This window comes from Suncus etruscus, chromosome 10, assembly GCF_024139225.1.
Source record: "Suncus etruscus isolate mSunEtr1 chromosome 10, mSunEtr1.pri.cur, whole genome shotgun sequence".
Lineage (NCBI taxonomy): Eukaryota > Metazoa > Chordata > Mammalia > Eulipotyphla > Soricidae > Suncus > Suncus etruscus.
Window position 1 is genome coordinate 51,558,018 of NC_064857.1, and position 15,392 is coordinate 51,573,409.

The following is a 15,392-nucleotide window of genomic DNA, read 5'->3' on the forward strand; positions in this document are numbered from 1 at the left end:
CTTTCAGTCAAGTACTTGGAATGCCACAGCCGTTCTTGACAGCCTTTACCCTCCCTGCCATTAGTGTGATCAGTAGCTTTCGACTCTTCATGTCTGCGTTTCTCACTGCAGGGAGCCCAGTGGCCTGTCGGAGGCTCCCCATCCCTGGACGTGGCCTCTCACAAGCTCTGGGCTATCGAGGGGGCTGAGGAGTCATCGGTGGTTGGGGGGCAATACCCTCAGTTTTATGCTTTCATGTGAGCACTTAGAGGAGCAAGGAAGAGTCCCCTGTGGCCTTGACGGTGGCTTTGTGGTGGGCAGGGTCTGCCCAGGACAGCACACCAACCCCAGGCAGTGGGTGGGGACCATCACTCTGGCTCCTAGTTGTTGAGTCAATATACCTCTTAAAATGTCGTTGTAGGGCCAATATACAGGCACAGCAGGGAGGGCACTTGCCTTGCATGTGGCCGATCTGGGTTCGATTCCCATCAGTCCCCTGAGTCTGGCTGGATGTGACTCAAAAACAAAAAAACGTCGGCATAGACCACCGGTGACTCACACTGGAATGGTTTGGTTAACACAGATACAGTGTCGGCCTCAGTGTAAGCTGAACCAGCATCTGCAGTGGCAGCCTCGGGTCTAGCGACAGGCTGCCTGCTGCTCTCCTTGGTGGAGTCACTATGCTCCCAGACTGTGTTCTGTCCATGAGGGGCTCTGCGACGCAGAAACAGCCCTCATGCTCCTGGGTTAGAGCCTGGTGCTAGAACCTTCTGAGCAGCCCGGCAGTGGCCCTGCCCCTCCAGCCATCTGCTGCCACCTCCAGGCTCTTGTGTAAAGATCCGTTGAAGCGGTTAGTTCGCTACATGGTAGGCAAGGTGTTTTGTGGCCCCTGACCCCCCATTTGTTCACCCCACAGCTGAAGGCCAAGAAGCCCCCGCTGGCATCCAATGGGGTCGCAGGCAAAGGGAAGACTCTGAGCGGACAGCCCAGGAAGGCAGATGCGGCCGCTGGTGTGAAACGCAGCGCCTCAAGTAAGTGGGCCTCCACTTTGTTCCGTGCCCGCCACTGGCTCACCCAAGTCTGTTTGGTGACACTGATCTGCCTGTCTATCTGCTCTGGCAACACACAGGGTGAAATTGCCCAGGACTGTCCATCTGACTCCTCATGTGGGGGGCAATAGGAAGGTTCCAGTAGCTTCCCTGGGGGTTACAGAGCAGCCTAGAGGCTGCTGGCTCCCGACTGCTTTCAGAAAAAAATCCCTCAGCGTCCTCTGACCTCCCCCTTCTTGAAGCAGACAGAAAGGGCCCCCCTGGGGAAGGATTGATAGCACAGCAGGTAGGGTGTGTTTGCCTTGCAGGCAGCTGACCTGGGTTTGATCTTCATCATCCCATATGGTCCTTTTAGCCTGCCAGGTGTAATTTCAGAGCCAGGAGTAACCCCTGAGCACCACCTAGTGTGATCCAAAAACAAAAAGAAGGGGCCAAAGCAGTGGTGCAAGCAGTAAGGTGTCTGCCTTGTTCATGCTAGCCTAGGACAGATCAATCCCCAGCTTCCCGTATGGTCCCCCAAGCCAGGAATGATTTCTGAATGCATAGCCAGGAGTAACCCCTGAGCGTCACCAGGTGTGGCCCAAACACCAAAAAAAAGAAAAGTACCCCAATGGTATTTGAGGTACCTCCTACCCCCTAATCCCAGTGCCCCCAGCAGTAGTGGCTGCTCTGACCTGGGGCAAGTAGATCATGACCTTGTCAGCCACCCTCCTGCAGGGGTGGCTGAGCTGGCCCCTGACTCAGTGGGTGTGAACACCCCAGCAGAAGACAGCCAGACAGATCCCTGGCAGCCGTTTCGGCTTCATGATGAAGCTTCACAGTCTTTTCTGGTGGGGACTCTGGCCCACAGCCCAGCAGGACTTGGGGGATTTCCTACCCCTTATTCGTTTCCAGCCTCATGATCCTGCTTGCAACAATGGGGCTTAGGCAGTTTTTCTGAGGCTCAGAGATGTCTCTGGCCAATGCTTCTCATGTGTGGACAAGGCTTTGTTCTCTGGTGACATGGACAGTCACGTTCGTGGGCTGTGAGCCCGCAGCAGCAGCACCTAGGAGCTGCTCTGTACAGTCGGTACTTCCGAGCTGGGCCAAAGTATTTTGACTGCCACACCCTGCTCCAGGTTGACTTTCCTTCCTCTGGCTCCTTCAGACCCTTGCCCCACTGAGACAGGAGCCAGGTGGGCCCTTACTCTGAGCCCCATGATGCCTGCTCCTGGTTACCCGGTGCTTCATCCTCCCACCACTTTAACTTCCCAGGCCCATGGTGCTGTCTTGGAGGGGGACTCAGGGCCCAAATGATTGAGGGAGCAGGATGGACCCCATGGCCTCTTCTGGCACTCCACGGTCCCCTCTAAGTGCTGTCCTCAGCTGGCTGTGACCTTGCTGGGAACTTTCATTTGCTTGGTGGCAGCTCACAGGAAAGGCAAGACACTGGTTGCAGCTGTTTCTGCCTGGAACGGCCATCGTGTCAGCCCCTGTGGGCAATATCCCCGGCTTGGACAGTGCTCGGACCTGGGCAGTGGAAATACTTGGCTGTGGTGGTGGTGGGGAAGCTGCTGGAAGCAAGAGCTGGCCTGGGCAGAGTGCTTTGCCCCTCAGAGAAACTTGCTTTGTCTGGACAGCATTTGGGTCACACACACACCCCCAACCCGAGAGTTTGGGTGTAGAGAGTGGTCTTCTTGCCTGGTGGGTTCGCCCATGACAATGGAAGAGAGAGCTGAGGGCCCGGAGAGATAGCACAGCGGCGTTTGCCTTGCAAGCAGCCCATCCAGGACCAAAGGTGGTTGGTTCGAATCCCGGTGTCCCATATGGTCTCCCGTGCCTGCCAGGAGCTATTTCTGAGCAGACAGCCAGGAGTAACCCCTGACCACCACTGGATGTGGCCCAAAAAAAACCAAAAAAAAAAAAAAAAGAGAGAGAGCTGAGTCCATTTTCCTGCTGTAAATCAGCTCTGCAGCAGATCAGGAGCTGAGACCATCTCTCAGCCTGTCCCCAAAATCCTTGCCTTCGGGGCCTGTCTGGGTGACTCCAACCCCAACTCTGGGAGTGGGTCCACATGAGTCTACACTAGGTGTATCTGACCAGTCCTGGCCCCTGGGCCTGTCTGACCTATGCCCCACTCTGGGACCAATGCCACCCCCGAGGGTCAGGTCGTGGCTAGTGGTCATGGTTAGGTGGGCCCTGCTCACTGCCCGCTCTTTTCTTTTGAGATGCCGAGCAGTACAAATACGGCAAGAACCGTGTGGAGGCAGATGCCAAGCGGCTGCAGAGCAAAGAGGAGGAGCTGCTGAGGAAGAAGGAAGCACTGAGGAACCGGCTGGCCCAGCTGCGCAAGGAGCGCAAGGACCTGCGAGCGGCCATCGAAGTGAACTCGGGTGCCAGCGGTGCGAGCAAGCGGGGCACGGGCCAGTAGGGCGTGGAGCCAGCCACACTCTAGGGGTGTGTGGACGGCCCTGGAGCCCAGGGAAGGACAGTTTCTGGGACAGGTGGCACTGGGCACCAGGCCCAAGTGAGGGGCTCTGCCCTCTCCCTGCAGGGGACTTAGGGGTCCTTGTTTGTTAGGAGGGAGGCCAGGGGCCTGGACACTGGTGGGTGGTTGGTGGGGCAGGCCTGGCAGGCCAAGAGGAGAGCAGACTCTAAGTCAGAGGGGCAGAGCCATACTTGCACCTCCCTCTCAAGTTTGCAGGAGGCTCTAGTGCAGCCTGGGAGCCCCTGGGAACCAGAGGCTAGAGTGTGGCTGCCACTTAAGTATCTGGAAATGCAGAAAACAAAGCCCCATGGCCCCATGCTAGGAGCTGAGACTCCGCAGTGCAGGGTCCACGGGGTAGCCAGGGGATGAGGGCGGCCTGGATTCTGCTGCCCCCCACCCGAATACGTGGAGGTCCAGCCCTCAGCATCATGCAGGCTCTCTGGCCCGGCTCCCCATGGGAAGCCAGGCTGTGCGGTTCAAACCTGCTATGTTGGCCACAGGTCGAAAGACGCAGCTGGTGCTGGAAGAGAAGCTGAAGCGGCTGGAGGAGGAGTGCAAGCAGCAGGAGGCTGAGCGAGTGAGCCTGGAGCTGGAGCTGACGGAGCTCAGGGAGAGTCTGCGCAAGGCGCTGGCAGGCGGCGTCACCCTAGGGCTAGCCATTGAGCCCCGTTCCGGGACCTCCAGTCCTCAGGTAGCCCCTGTGGGGATGGGCACCAGGATCCGCAGTGGACTCGGCGGGCGTTTCCACCTTCCACTTGCAAAGCGCCAGAAACCTGAAGTTCTTCTCCCAGCCCCCCCTCCTGAACCTGCCATGGTTCATGTCCAGGGCATGAAGACTCAGCTTTCCCCATTCTGAGGGGACCCCCATTCCTGCTGCTCCCCATCTCCAGAGACGAGCTGGAGCCCCAAGGAGGGAGGCATGGCTGACCCAGTGCTTACACCTTCTGCCCTCTACCTAATACTCCAACCTGAGCAGAAGTGGTACTACTCGAATCACTGGGAAGGGGATTTCCCATGCATGGCCCCCTGAACCCTGGAGCCCTGCTAGGGTGTGTCCCCCACCCGAAATTCCTCTGGATCAGGGTCACAACTGTCTCATGCTGCAGGGCCTAGCAGCTGCAGTTTATATGAAGCTCGAGGCGGGTGTCGAGGAACTGCTGGTGTTGAGACCTGTCACCAGGGTGGGGGGTCCTGGGCCTTGACGTGGCCCATTTCCGGCTGGCAGCCAAAGCTCACCCTGCTTCTTTCTCGTCAAGTCTCCAGTTACCAGACACTGGACGCTGGAGAACTCACCGCTGTCCAGCTGCGAGACAAGTGACGCCGAGGGTCCGGTGCCTGTCAACAGCGCCGCAGGTCTGAGAAAAGGACCAACAGCCCCTGCGGGCAGCTCACCCTGCCGGGGCCATGTCCTACGCAAGGCCAAGGTGAGTGTTCCCACGCAGCTGCCTGCACAGGCTGGGATGGGAGTCCCAGGGTGCACTGGGACAAGATCCCAGGGTGCACTCAGGTCCCAGTGGTCCTGGGGGTCGGGACAGGATCTGAGCGTGCCTGGGGCCAGGTGCTGACTCACAGTGCTTCTCACAGTGTGCCCCTCTCTCCTGCCAGGAATGGGAGCTGAAGAACGGGACCTAGAAGGAGGCCGGCTGCCTGGCTCTGCAGGCACTGCCCCCGCCACCCCTCACAGGATCCCCCTTTGTAGTGGCCAGAGCAGCCTAACTGTGCTGGGGCCTCCAAACACAGCCTCTCTGGTCCCTCCTGCCTCACTGGGAACCAGGACTAGGCCCTGGTATCACACCTGACTGCCCCCACCTGGTGCCCCAGCACAGCAGGATGAGGCATGGGCCCATTACCCAGTGGACCCCATGTCCTGGAGAGCCCCAAGCTGCTGTAAGCAGCCTGACTTCATGCCTGTGGAGGTGGAGGTGTGAGTCACTGTCTGGGGTGCTCTGACCTGGGAGCTTTCTCCTTGGACAGAGACAAGTCTCACATCAGGAGAAAATACCACGCCAGAGACTTGGTGTGTGTGCATCTGTCATGTGTGCCCAGGCCCAGGGGTGGGGTGGGGTGGGGTGGGAGGGGCTGGCTTAGTTCCATGCAGAGGAGCTGGAGCAGGAGCAGAAACATCCATGGATATGGTGGAATGTTCTAGAATGCATGGTACATTCAACTGCTGCCTCACAGCCCTTCTGTGCTCCCTCCTGCATTGCATTGTGTTTGGGGTTCTGGGAGGGGGTTACACCTCAGGCCTCTGTGGGGCTCAGAAGTGGGTGTCTGAGAAGCAGGCACCCCTTTGTCCCCAAAGACCCTAGTGAGAGTAAGGGGTTAAGTGTTGTGTTGGGTCCTGTGACATGCACATACGGTCTCTGCAGTAGGCATAGGGGCCTCAGGGCATAGCTCCAGGGGAAGGCTTCTAGAATGTTCCTTCTCTGTGAGGAGTCAGTGTTGGCTGCCCTGTTGCTCCATATCCCCCAGATGACCGTGTCCACAATTCTATGAGATGCCAGTTGCTGAGTTCATGATCCCCCCTATCCCCACCCAGCAGAAGCAGCTTCCAGCATGTGAAGCTTTGTAAGGGTTGGGATGGTTTGCCCAGAGCACTTGGGATTGAGCCATTGACAAAGCTGCCCGTTACAAATGCATCTGGCTGCTAGCAGCTGGCACCTCCTCCCCAGAGCTCCTTCCTCACCTGTCCAGTCCTGGCGTTCACCCTTGGCACACTGTGCTGGACCCATAGGAGCCGGGTGGACCCCGAGCCCTCTCCCATGGGTGGGGCTGCAGGAGCCTCTGGAACCAGGTTTCAGTAGAGGAGAGGAAGGAGCATTGGGGGGTGCATGTACCGGAGACACCATCAGGGCCACCACCTGGCTGTGGGCCTCCATTCAGGGCTATGTGCCCCGCATGCCCTGGCCCCCAGCCGTAGGCTCCCTGAGGAAGACTTGGATTTTGTTCCCTTCATAGCCATAACCTCCCCAGCGGGCAGCTGCGGGGGTCCCGCCCACCTCAGCCAGGCTGCTCGCGCTGAGCTTCGGTGCAAAAGTTGTTGTGAGCACTTTGCTCCCAGTAAGTTATTTATTTGTATATGTCCTGAGTAGCGCCTCTAATTTATATCTGTACATAGTAGGGAATGCGCGGGCTTTTTCCCTGCACGCCCTGGGGCCAGGTGCTGGAAGCAGGACCTGAGGGCACCCAAGTGGGCACTCTTGGAAACAAAACTCCCCCTGAACACAACACACACCTGTGACCTGCCTTCCTGAAGCCTGAGGCAGTGTGTGAGGGCCTGAGGCCAGGGGCCACCGGTCTCCTGGGCCCGTGCACCCACATGGCAGCAGGTGGCTGAGTTTGGGTGTCAGAGTGGCCGCCAGCCTCAGCGCCCTGTTTTTATCTCCACTGTCCATTCACTTGGACACACCAGCAAAGGGCCATCCGTAACCCTGCATCATCCTGACTGGCTGGAGCATCTCTCCCATTGCAAACGTCTCTTCCAGCAAGGCCAGCCAGAGAAAATGGCCTCTGACCTGTGACTTTGGACCTGCCTCCTTCCTGAAGACCAGCACTGTCAAGGCGAGGCCCTCACGGGGTCACCAGCTGCCACCCTCCCATCCTGGTGCTCTCCACATGCAGGCAGGGTGTGCCATCATTTACCCAGCAGTCCCCGCAATGCCAAATTCAGAAACTATTGCCTTCCTCCTTTTTTTCTTAAAATACCCAGTTTTCAGGGGAAAAGCCATTTCACACCATGGCTTACATTGTTTGTTGTGTGTTCCTGCCTCTTTGTCCTGTGGTGGGTGTTGCATCCCCTCTGCAGACCCCAGGGACATCCCCGAGTTGCACGGTGCAGCCATAGGCAGCTTTTTGCTACTTGGGAACATCCCAGGGTGTTACCTGGGACTTTGGCAGGTGGGACCAGCCCCTCCTCATCCTCACGGGTTGAAAGTTTTGGCTAAGACCCTTGTCCATGTTTTCCAGCCAGCCGGGACGTCTTCACTTGGGAATCTGGCACCAGCTTTTCAAACCTTGGGGTCACTGACCCTGACTCTGTGTCAAATGTTTTCATAGGACAAATATAACTATTTCCTTACTGTATTTTTTAAAAACAAAAGTCATATTTAAAATCCTCCAAAGGAAGCTCACAGGAAACAGGAACTGTGATGAACTATGTTCGCTGGGCCCATTAAGTGACTGTTCTTACTGTGTCTGATCCTGACGCCAAGAGTGGGGCATATGGCGTCTGGACGTGGGTTTCAGGTTGTAATCCGGTTTCATGACACCCTACGGGACTGTCCTGCCTTTTCTATGATTTTCCACGATGCCTCTGACAGGCGACAGGCGTCTCTGGCGCGACCCTCAAATATGTTGAATAAAGCCAGTTCTTCCAAACCGCCTTGTGTCCTGAGCCCAGCGCCGTGCATGGGTGTGTTGGGGTGTAGGCCTTCACCCCTGGCAGGAGCCATGGGCTTCAGCCATGGTTTCTAATCCCCAGATCCAGGTGTCCAGTCCAGGAAATGCAGGTGCCCCCCCTCCAGTCCTGGTGGTGCTGAGGTACAGCAGGACAGAGGCAGGAGAGGTGGTCAGCCAGGCCTAGGCATGTGCACCCCCATCAGCTGGTAGGGGGAGTATCGGGTATGGTTACTGGCTTGGTGTGGCCTCAGGGGAACACGAGTTGTCTGTGGACCAGGGGTCCCTGGGTGATGATGTGCCCATGGGCCTCCCAGTATTGCCACTTTGGTGGGGAGTGAGGTAGGGTCTCCAGGATAAGTCTTCTCTCTAGGACCCCTGACTCCTAAGAGCCTTAAACACACACACACACACACACACACACACACACACACACACACACACACACACACACACACCACCTCACCCCACTCCCTGGTTCTCACTTTATCTCAGCTCATACTAGTGGAGGCTGTTTTCCTTTTTCTATCTTCCTTCCCTCCCTCCCTCCCTCCCTCCCTCCCTCCCTCCCTCCCTCCCTCCCTCCCTCCCTCCCTCCTTCCTTCCTTCCTTCCTTCCTTCCTTCCTTCCTTCCTTCCTTCCTTCCTTCCTTCCTTCCTTCCCTCCCTCCCTCCCTCCCTCCCTCCCTCTCTCCCTCCCTCCCTTCCTTCCTACACCCAATGGCACTCGGGTTACTCTTGGCTCTGCTCAGAAATCTCCCCTGGCAGGCTCAGAGGACCACATGGGATGCCGAGATCGAACCCAGGTCCCAGGTCCATCCCGGGTCAGCTGTGTGCAAGGCACATGCCCTACTGCTGAGCTATCGCCAGCCCCTCGTTTTTCCATTTTGACTTGTTTCATTTTGCTTCTTTTTGTTTAGGGTCACCTGGCGGTGGTGGTTCAGGGATAACTCCTGGCTCTGGGTTCACCCCTAGTGCTGCTCAGGGAACATGGAGGCTCCCTACACTCAGACTCACCTTCACAGTCAGAACGAGACCAGCCACCCACATTCCCTAGACTCTGGACTACATGGCCTCTATGGACAGAGATGACCCATGTGAATGTGGAGTCCCCTCAGCCCTGCTCCACTGCAGGGTCCTCTGGTGCCCAGGATGGAGGCATCAGATCTGTGATCCCACAGCTCTGTCAGGTTAGAGGCAGGTGTGGCCCCTCACCGCCCTCAGATCTCAGGAAATAGGGAACACGTTTCATCAGGAGGTAGAAGCAGATCATCTTGGTTTAATCTTTGTTAAAAGCATCACAAATGGTTTATTGGTCCTTAAAAAGGAAAACTAAGAAGGCAGGTCTTTGGGCTGCCAAGAGGGTGAGGCCAACCCCACTGCAGGGCAACACCTGTCCATCGGTGTCATTGCAGTCAGCCCAGTGCACCCCTGTCCCTCAACACACAGAAACACCAATAACTACGAGCACCCCAGCAGAAGTGGGGGACTGGGGCACCAGGCTGTGATGTCCACAGTGACACTGTGTCAGAGGGACAGGCCAGGAGGTGGGGTGGGGCTGTGCGCCCCCAGGAAGATCTTGAGGACAATTTGGGGGACCCTGCAGTGGGCATGCGGTGGGAACGGGGAGGTCCCTGGTGACCCCTGGGAGGTGGCGGTCTGTCTTCAAAGTCTTACTAGCAGCCAGCAGGGCCCTCTGCTGGCCCCTGGGCAGGTTTCGCAGCTTCCTGCAGAAAAGGCCTCCCAGAACCCTACCTGGGCAGGCCAGGGGGTGTGCATGGGCAGGCCACTTCCAAGTTCCTGTTTCAAGGCAAAGAAGGTGAACACCCCCCTTCCCAGGTGTGGACTGGGCAGTGGCCCTGACTCCAGGTGGTGTAAACAGAGCCCCACACCAGCCACTATGTGTGGCTGGATAGAGCCCCTCACTTGGGGCTTTGGGGTCCGCAGAGTTCCGGGCTGGGCTTCCTGTGGCCGCTCCCCCTATTGAGAAGATGAAGCACTGCCGGCAGTTTAGGGGGGCACGGGGCTAGAGGGCTCCTGGGGGTAGAGGCAACCTGGGACGACTCAGGATATAGTGCAGGGGGCTGGGTCTCTATGAGTCTGGGGCTCACCCCCAAACCGTGGGACCTGGCCATGAGCAGTGACCCCTGGGCCGGGACGTCGGAGTGTGGAGAAGCCACAGGACACGTGGGGTCCCCAAGGGTCTGCAGTGCCCAGAGAGAGGGGCCGGGCAGCCCCCGAGCCTGTGGGCTGGAGAGGCTGCACTGAGCAGAGGGGGCTTCGGCGGCAGCAGTCGTGGGGCCACTTCTGGAGGGCGTGTCCTGGCGTGGGCAGGGCCCGGAAGCGAGACAGCGGGCATCAGCTCACCAGGTAACTGTGCATCTCTCGGGAATTGATACTCAGCACCACGCCTGAGTGGTTCCCTAGGAGACAGAGGGGCTGAGTCAGGGGTTCCCCTGGGAGACAGATGCTGAGTCAGCGATTCCTAGAAGGTGGAGGGGTGGGAGATGGGTGGGTCTCCAGCATTTGGGGCACTGAAGGGCATCTTGAGGGCTAGGGCGTGTCTGGCATCCACAGCTGCTTCAGGGCTCCAGAAGGGGCTGGATGTCCCCTGGGGGAAACACTCTTCCTTTCCTGGCTGAAGGCCCTGCTGGCCCAGGCCAGTGAAGGTTTCGGGGGATTGCCAGCCTGGTGCCCCAGAAGCAGCAACCCCTCGGAGTGCCACTGGTGGGGCCTGGCCCGGTGACCTCTGAACTGGGGACCTAGGGCCATTGGCGGACTCTGCAGTTCAGGGAGTGCTCTGGGCCCAAGTGGGGGCAGGGACAGCTCAGAAGTCCTGCAGGGCCCCCCCTTTTGGTGGAGGGGGTCTGGTTTCCTGGGAGGCAACTGGGTGGGGAAGTCCCACATTGAGGGGGGTGGAGAGAGATAGTGTGTGTGAGAGAGAGAGAGAACGAGAGAGAGAGGAGGGAGAGAGAGAGAACTCAGACCAGGCCCAGCACAGCCCCTCAAGAACCCAGCATAGGGGCCGGAGAGATAGCGTTTGCCTTTCATGCACAAGGTCATTGGTATGAATCCTGGCATCCATATGGTCCCCCGAGCCTGCCAGGCTCGATTTCTGAGCGTAGAGCCAGGAGTAACCCCTGAGTGCTGCTGGGTGTGACCCAAAAACCAAAAAAAAAAAAAGAACCCAGCATGACCTGTGACCCCATCTCTGTACTAGGGTGTCCCTGGTAACTCCCAACTCCCCAGGTCCCCACATTACGGTGCTGCAGTCCAGAGAGGCTGTTTCCCAGGGGCAGGGTTGGGAGCATGGGGGTGCAGGAAGGGGATCCCCAACCTTGGAGGTGGTCAGCTGCTGGAGGGCCCCAGCCACCCACTCTGTTCTCCTGGTGTCTGGGGAGCCCCCCATCTCTGAACCCTGATGATGGAGGGGTGCGGGCATTACCTAGAGTCTGCGAGTCCAGGTCGTCGTCTATGAACTCTTCGCCCTGGCTGCCGCTCTGTGTGCCCGGGGGGTGTCCCACGGGGCTGGTCATCTCCTGCTCCTTCTCGTTGTACATCTGGGCGTACACAGTCCTGCCGGGGCGTTTCCTGCAGGCAGAAGGGAACTCAGGGCCTGGCCCAGGAGCCTCATGGGACCCCCCACAGGAGATTCCAGACTCTGAGCTCCTTCATCCTTCCTGCTCCAGGCATCTCCTCCAGGAAGGCTGGGGGCAGGACTGGGATCTGCTCTCATGGGCCAAGGGACGCTCGGCCAACCTGAGACACAATCTATAGCAGTGTTGAGGGGACCATGGCAAAGGGGAAGGTCTGATGGTATGCCAGGACCCCCAGGAGCCTCTGGAGTTCCCAGCAGGCCCAGAGCCCAAAGACGCGCAGGCCAGAAGAGGGGTGGCCGAAGGATAGGAGACACAAAACAGGAGGACATGCTTTCAAATCCTTTACTGCTTTTTGTCCTCGTACCACAGCACAAACCAGAGCGTTCAGACGCCAACACAAACACGCCAACAGTCAAACGTGATCTCATGCTCGCGAAGTTTCTGAACTCATGGCTCAGACCTTGCCCCAGCCCAAGGGGCTTGTCTGATGTCACCTGCGAGGAGTCCTGAGTGTGCCAGGGCTGAAGTTTCAAGAGACAGACGGAGAGTGGCTCCGCCAGGCCTGCCAGGCCCTCAAGGATCCCAGCAGCCCAGGCTTTGCTGGATCCACCCCCAAAGCCAGAGCCGCTTCAGGACAGATGAGACCTTCCAGTCCTCAAGGAAGCAGGAACGAAAAGGCTCTGTTTGCTCTCTCCCAGTGCAAATAAGGTCCTTGTCGGCCGGCCTGGACACAGACAAGCTTGCCCACCTCAAATGGCTGCAAGCAAGTCCGAGATGCCCCCAGAGCTGTTAATCAACATATATACCACAGGCACAATCGCCCTCCTCAACACCTGGCTCTGGAATCAGGGTCCTGGTCTCTCTGCCCTTTGGCCGTAGCCTGCAGCCACCACAGACCTGTGGTTCCCCCCATCCACCCACACACCCAATTCTCCAGGACCAAAGCTCTGTTGAGACACAGCAAATGGGAGCAGCTCATCTTGCTGAGGCCTCAAGGCCTTGCACGGCCTGCCCCTGCCACACTTGCCCAGTGCCCACCGTCCACAGCGATGTTTTCTTGTTTCTAGGAACCCCAACAGGGAACAGCAGGCCTGGGCAGCTGTCTTCGCTTCCTGACGATGCTCCGAAGTCTTTCACAAGCAGAGCTCAGGCCCCCACCGCAGCCGTGCTTGGGGTCTCCTACTCCCACACTGGTCGTTCTGGCCTCAGTGGTCCTGCTCACAGGACAGTTTTCACCGTGTTTCTGAGGCCCAAAAGACATCTCTGTTGAAAGCCACTTGTGTGTAGCATGGATATTTGTCCTCTCCATTTGTGAGGGGGGGGGCAGTCCCCCTTGGGCTATGGGCTCCCTAACTAGAGGCCACTACTTTGTGGAGCTGGAACCCGGACCCCCACTGTCCGTCTTTTTCTTTTTCCAGAAGCTTCCGTGAGCCTGAGGGCACACGGTCTTCCCCAGGAAGGTCTGTGTGCTTTGTGACATTCCCACCCTGCCGTCCCTGTCAGCCTTCCCTGGGCACCAGGAGTGTCTCTGCCCTGCAATGTATCCAGCCACACTGTCGTGACAGAGCTTGGCCTGACCCGCAAATGCCTTGACTCAGTCCACGGCAACACAACAAGATTCCCATGAGGTAGTCTGGAGCCAAGAGGTCTGTTTCCGTGTCAGCAACTCTGCCTGCCCAGGGTGGTTAGGCACCCCATGTCCCCCATCATGCTGTTCAGAGACATCACTCCTTGGACACCTGCCATGCCCACCTGGCCCTGAGAGGCCTTCTGGGCACTGCCTGTTTCTGGCTACCCCTCCCTTCTCGAGGCACACCCCACCAAAAAACAAAGCTGGATTCAGGGGCTTGCAGATCTCGAACTTTGGGGAGGGGGGGCAGCCCTGGCCATACCCAGGGGCCAGCCAGTTCTTCCCCACCACTCCCAGGGGGCCTTCACCATCTGAGGGAATGCATATTGTCTTATGGGGTCTCAGATGCCCTGGGAGTAAGACCTGGGGTCTGTGGATTGAGCAGGGGACCCTGGGCTGGGGAGCAGCTGACATCCACACCCTGGAGCTCCCTGCAGACTAGAAGAAAGGAATCCAGGGTGTCTGCCTGGAAGCTGAGCCTGTGTCATCCCCCAGTGCAGACCCTCCAGCCATGTGAGCCAGAGGCCCAGACAGCCTCAGCCCCCCACACCTGTGGCCCTGCGAAGTGTCCACTCTCAGGAGAGCAGGGCGGAGCCTCAGCTCCCAGAGTCCGAAATGGTGTTCAGTCTGGTGCCCCTGGGGTGAGCCGAACTCCCAGGTGCTGCTTTGATTCATGCCTGAGCTGATCAGGCCCCACCCTGTCAGGTCAGGGCTCAGCAAGCGCCTCTTCGTCCTTCTGGACCCTACGTGGATACTGCCGCTTTCAGGAAGTCCGCTGGGTTCTGCATACCATCAGCTCAGGTGGCAGTGACCCTTCAGGTCACCCTGCTGCAGGGACAGAATCCTGGAGCCGGTGCCAGGCTGGGTGACCCGTTCCCTTCCAAGAGGCAGGGCCCAAGGCCAGGAGCCTCCTCAGTGTCTGCTGACCAGGCCGACTGGACACACACAGGCTGCACACACAGCGTGCAGAGATAGCGTGGAGGGAAAACACTGAAAGAGGAGCACTGTGGAGAGCACTGAGGGAGGAACTGTGGGCTTCAGACGAGCTGAAGGGACAGGCCACTACCCTGTGGGCAGCACCCAGGCAGGGAGGAAGCAGCCAATGGGGTCTCTGGTCAGGCCAGAAGCTACTTCTACAGCACCTGCTGTTGGTCTCTGTGTCAAATTCTCTGACACTCGTGGGTGTCATCAGCCCTTGGCTACTGTCCCTGGGGAATCCCTGGAGAGGGACTAGGGGGTCACTAGGAAAATCTAGGTTAGACTAAGGTCAGCGCCTGCTGTTCCCACCCCACCCTATGGCCCCAGGCAAGTCTTTGTGTGCCCAAGCCTGACCGCTGCTGTCCCTGGGTGGGTGGGTGAGGCAGAGGGGGCCCTAGATTGGTGGCTGCTCCCACCCAGGCAACACCGTGTGGGGCAGAGCTGTCCAGGACCCGTTGCCCAGGGTCCCACCCGTAGCCCGGCGTGGAGAGGCCCGGTGGCCTTGCCTTTTAAACTTGAAGAGGACGAAGGTTCCCACGGTGACTAGCCCGATAGCTGCAAGCACGGCCGCCACCCAGTAGCCACTGCTGCTGCCCGACTGCTGTGAGTCTGCAAAAGAGCCTGGTATGGGGCAACCGGGGGACCCACCGCTCCTGCCGAGGCTGGTCCATGGGTTTGACAGGACAGAACAGACCCCCTCAAGGGACCTGGATTCCTACCTGGACACCAGAGGGGACCAGCCCACATCAGCATGTCCTTCTGCCAAGTTCCCAGAGGACCCTGGCCATGCCCACCACCCACAGGGGGTACCCAGTTTTGCAAGAGGAAGCAGACCCTGATCCCCTGAGGCCAGTCACCTGTAACCAGTGTCCATACTGTGAGGACACAACCACTGTGCCTCCCAGGGACATGGCCCAGGACCATCTGGTTGCAGCAGGCTGGGCCCCACTTATTTCTCTGTATGTAGGGGCAGTCCCGTTGGAGCTGGGGACCTGGGTGGTTCTCACAGCAGTGCAAACAGTGGCGGCAGCGAAGGGTGGGGTGTGCTCCCTCCCAGTGCTCACCTGTGCCAGTGGCCCTCACGCCCACCAGCACGCGCTCGCCACCCCGCAGCAGGAAGCTGACCTTCTGCTCCCGCAGTGCCTGTTGCACGGCTGCCAGCCTCTGGAAGCAGAGTGAGTGAGGCAGATGCACCCGAGTTTGCTCTAAGCCCCCTCCAGGACTCTGAAAAGCTAGGCCCAGAGGAGGCCCCCACTGTCACCACCATGAGCCCTCAACCTGGCTGTGGTGCGGGCA

At 58.6% G+C, this 15,392-nt stretch overlaps 2 protein-coding genes and 1 long non-coding RNA gene across 3 annotated transcripts in view; 1 reads left to right on the forward strand and 2 right to left on the reverse strand.

Annotated features, from left to right (window-relative positions):
• The window catches only part of AFAP1 (actin filament associated protein 1), a 45,559-nt gene extending 40,114 nt beyond the window's left edge, over positions 1–5,445 (forward strand). Inside the window, exons 14-18 of the mRNA XM_049782547.1 lie at positions 896–1,010; positions 3,236–3,409; positions 3,996–4,186; positions 4,752–4,919; positions 5,101–5,445. Coding sequence (XP_049638504.1) covers positions 896–1,010; positions 3,236–3,409; positions 3,996–4,186; positions 4,752–4,919; positions 5,101–5,127 — 675 coding nt within the window. The 3' untranslated portion in view covers positions 5,128–5,445. The remainder of the gene's footprint in view (positions 1–895; positions 1,011–3,235; positions 3,410–3,995; positions 4,187–4,751; positions 4,920–5,100) is intronic.
• Positions 5,446–9,167: 3,722 nt separating this feature from the next.
• LOC126020987 (uncharacterized) lies at positions 9,168–13,418 on the reverse strand. The gene is made up of 2 exons (XR_007499620.1): positions 11,335–13,418; positions 9,168–10,312 (listed from the first exon to the last, which is right to left on the reverse strand). It is a non-coding gene; the product is annotated as an uncharacterized LOC126020987 (long non-coding RNA).
• A 795-nt stretch (positions 13,419–14,213) lies between these two features.
• Positions 14,214–15,392, reverse strand: part of SORCS2 (sortilin related VPS10 domain containing receptor 2) — a 103,527-nt gene continuing 102,348 nt past the window's right edge. Inside the window, exons 24-25 of the mRNA XM_049781642.1 lie at positions 15,161–15,275; positions 14,214–14,705 (exon numbers count right to left, since the gene is read on the reverse strand). Of these exons, the coding sequence (XP_049637599.1) occupies positions 14,491–14,705; positions 15,161–15,275 (330 nt within the window). The 3' untranslated portion in view covers positions 14,214–14,490. The remainder of the gene's footprint in view (positions 14,706–15,160; positions 15,276–15,392) is intronic.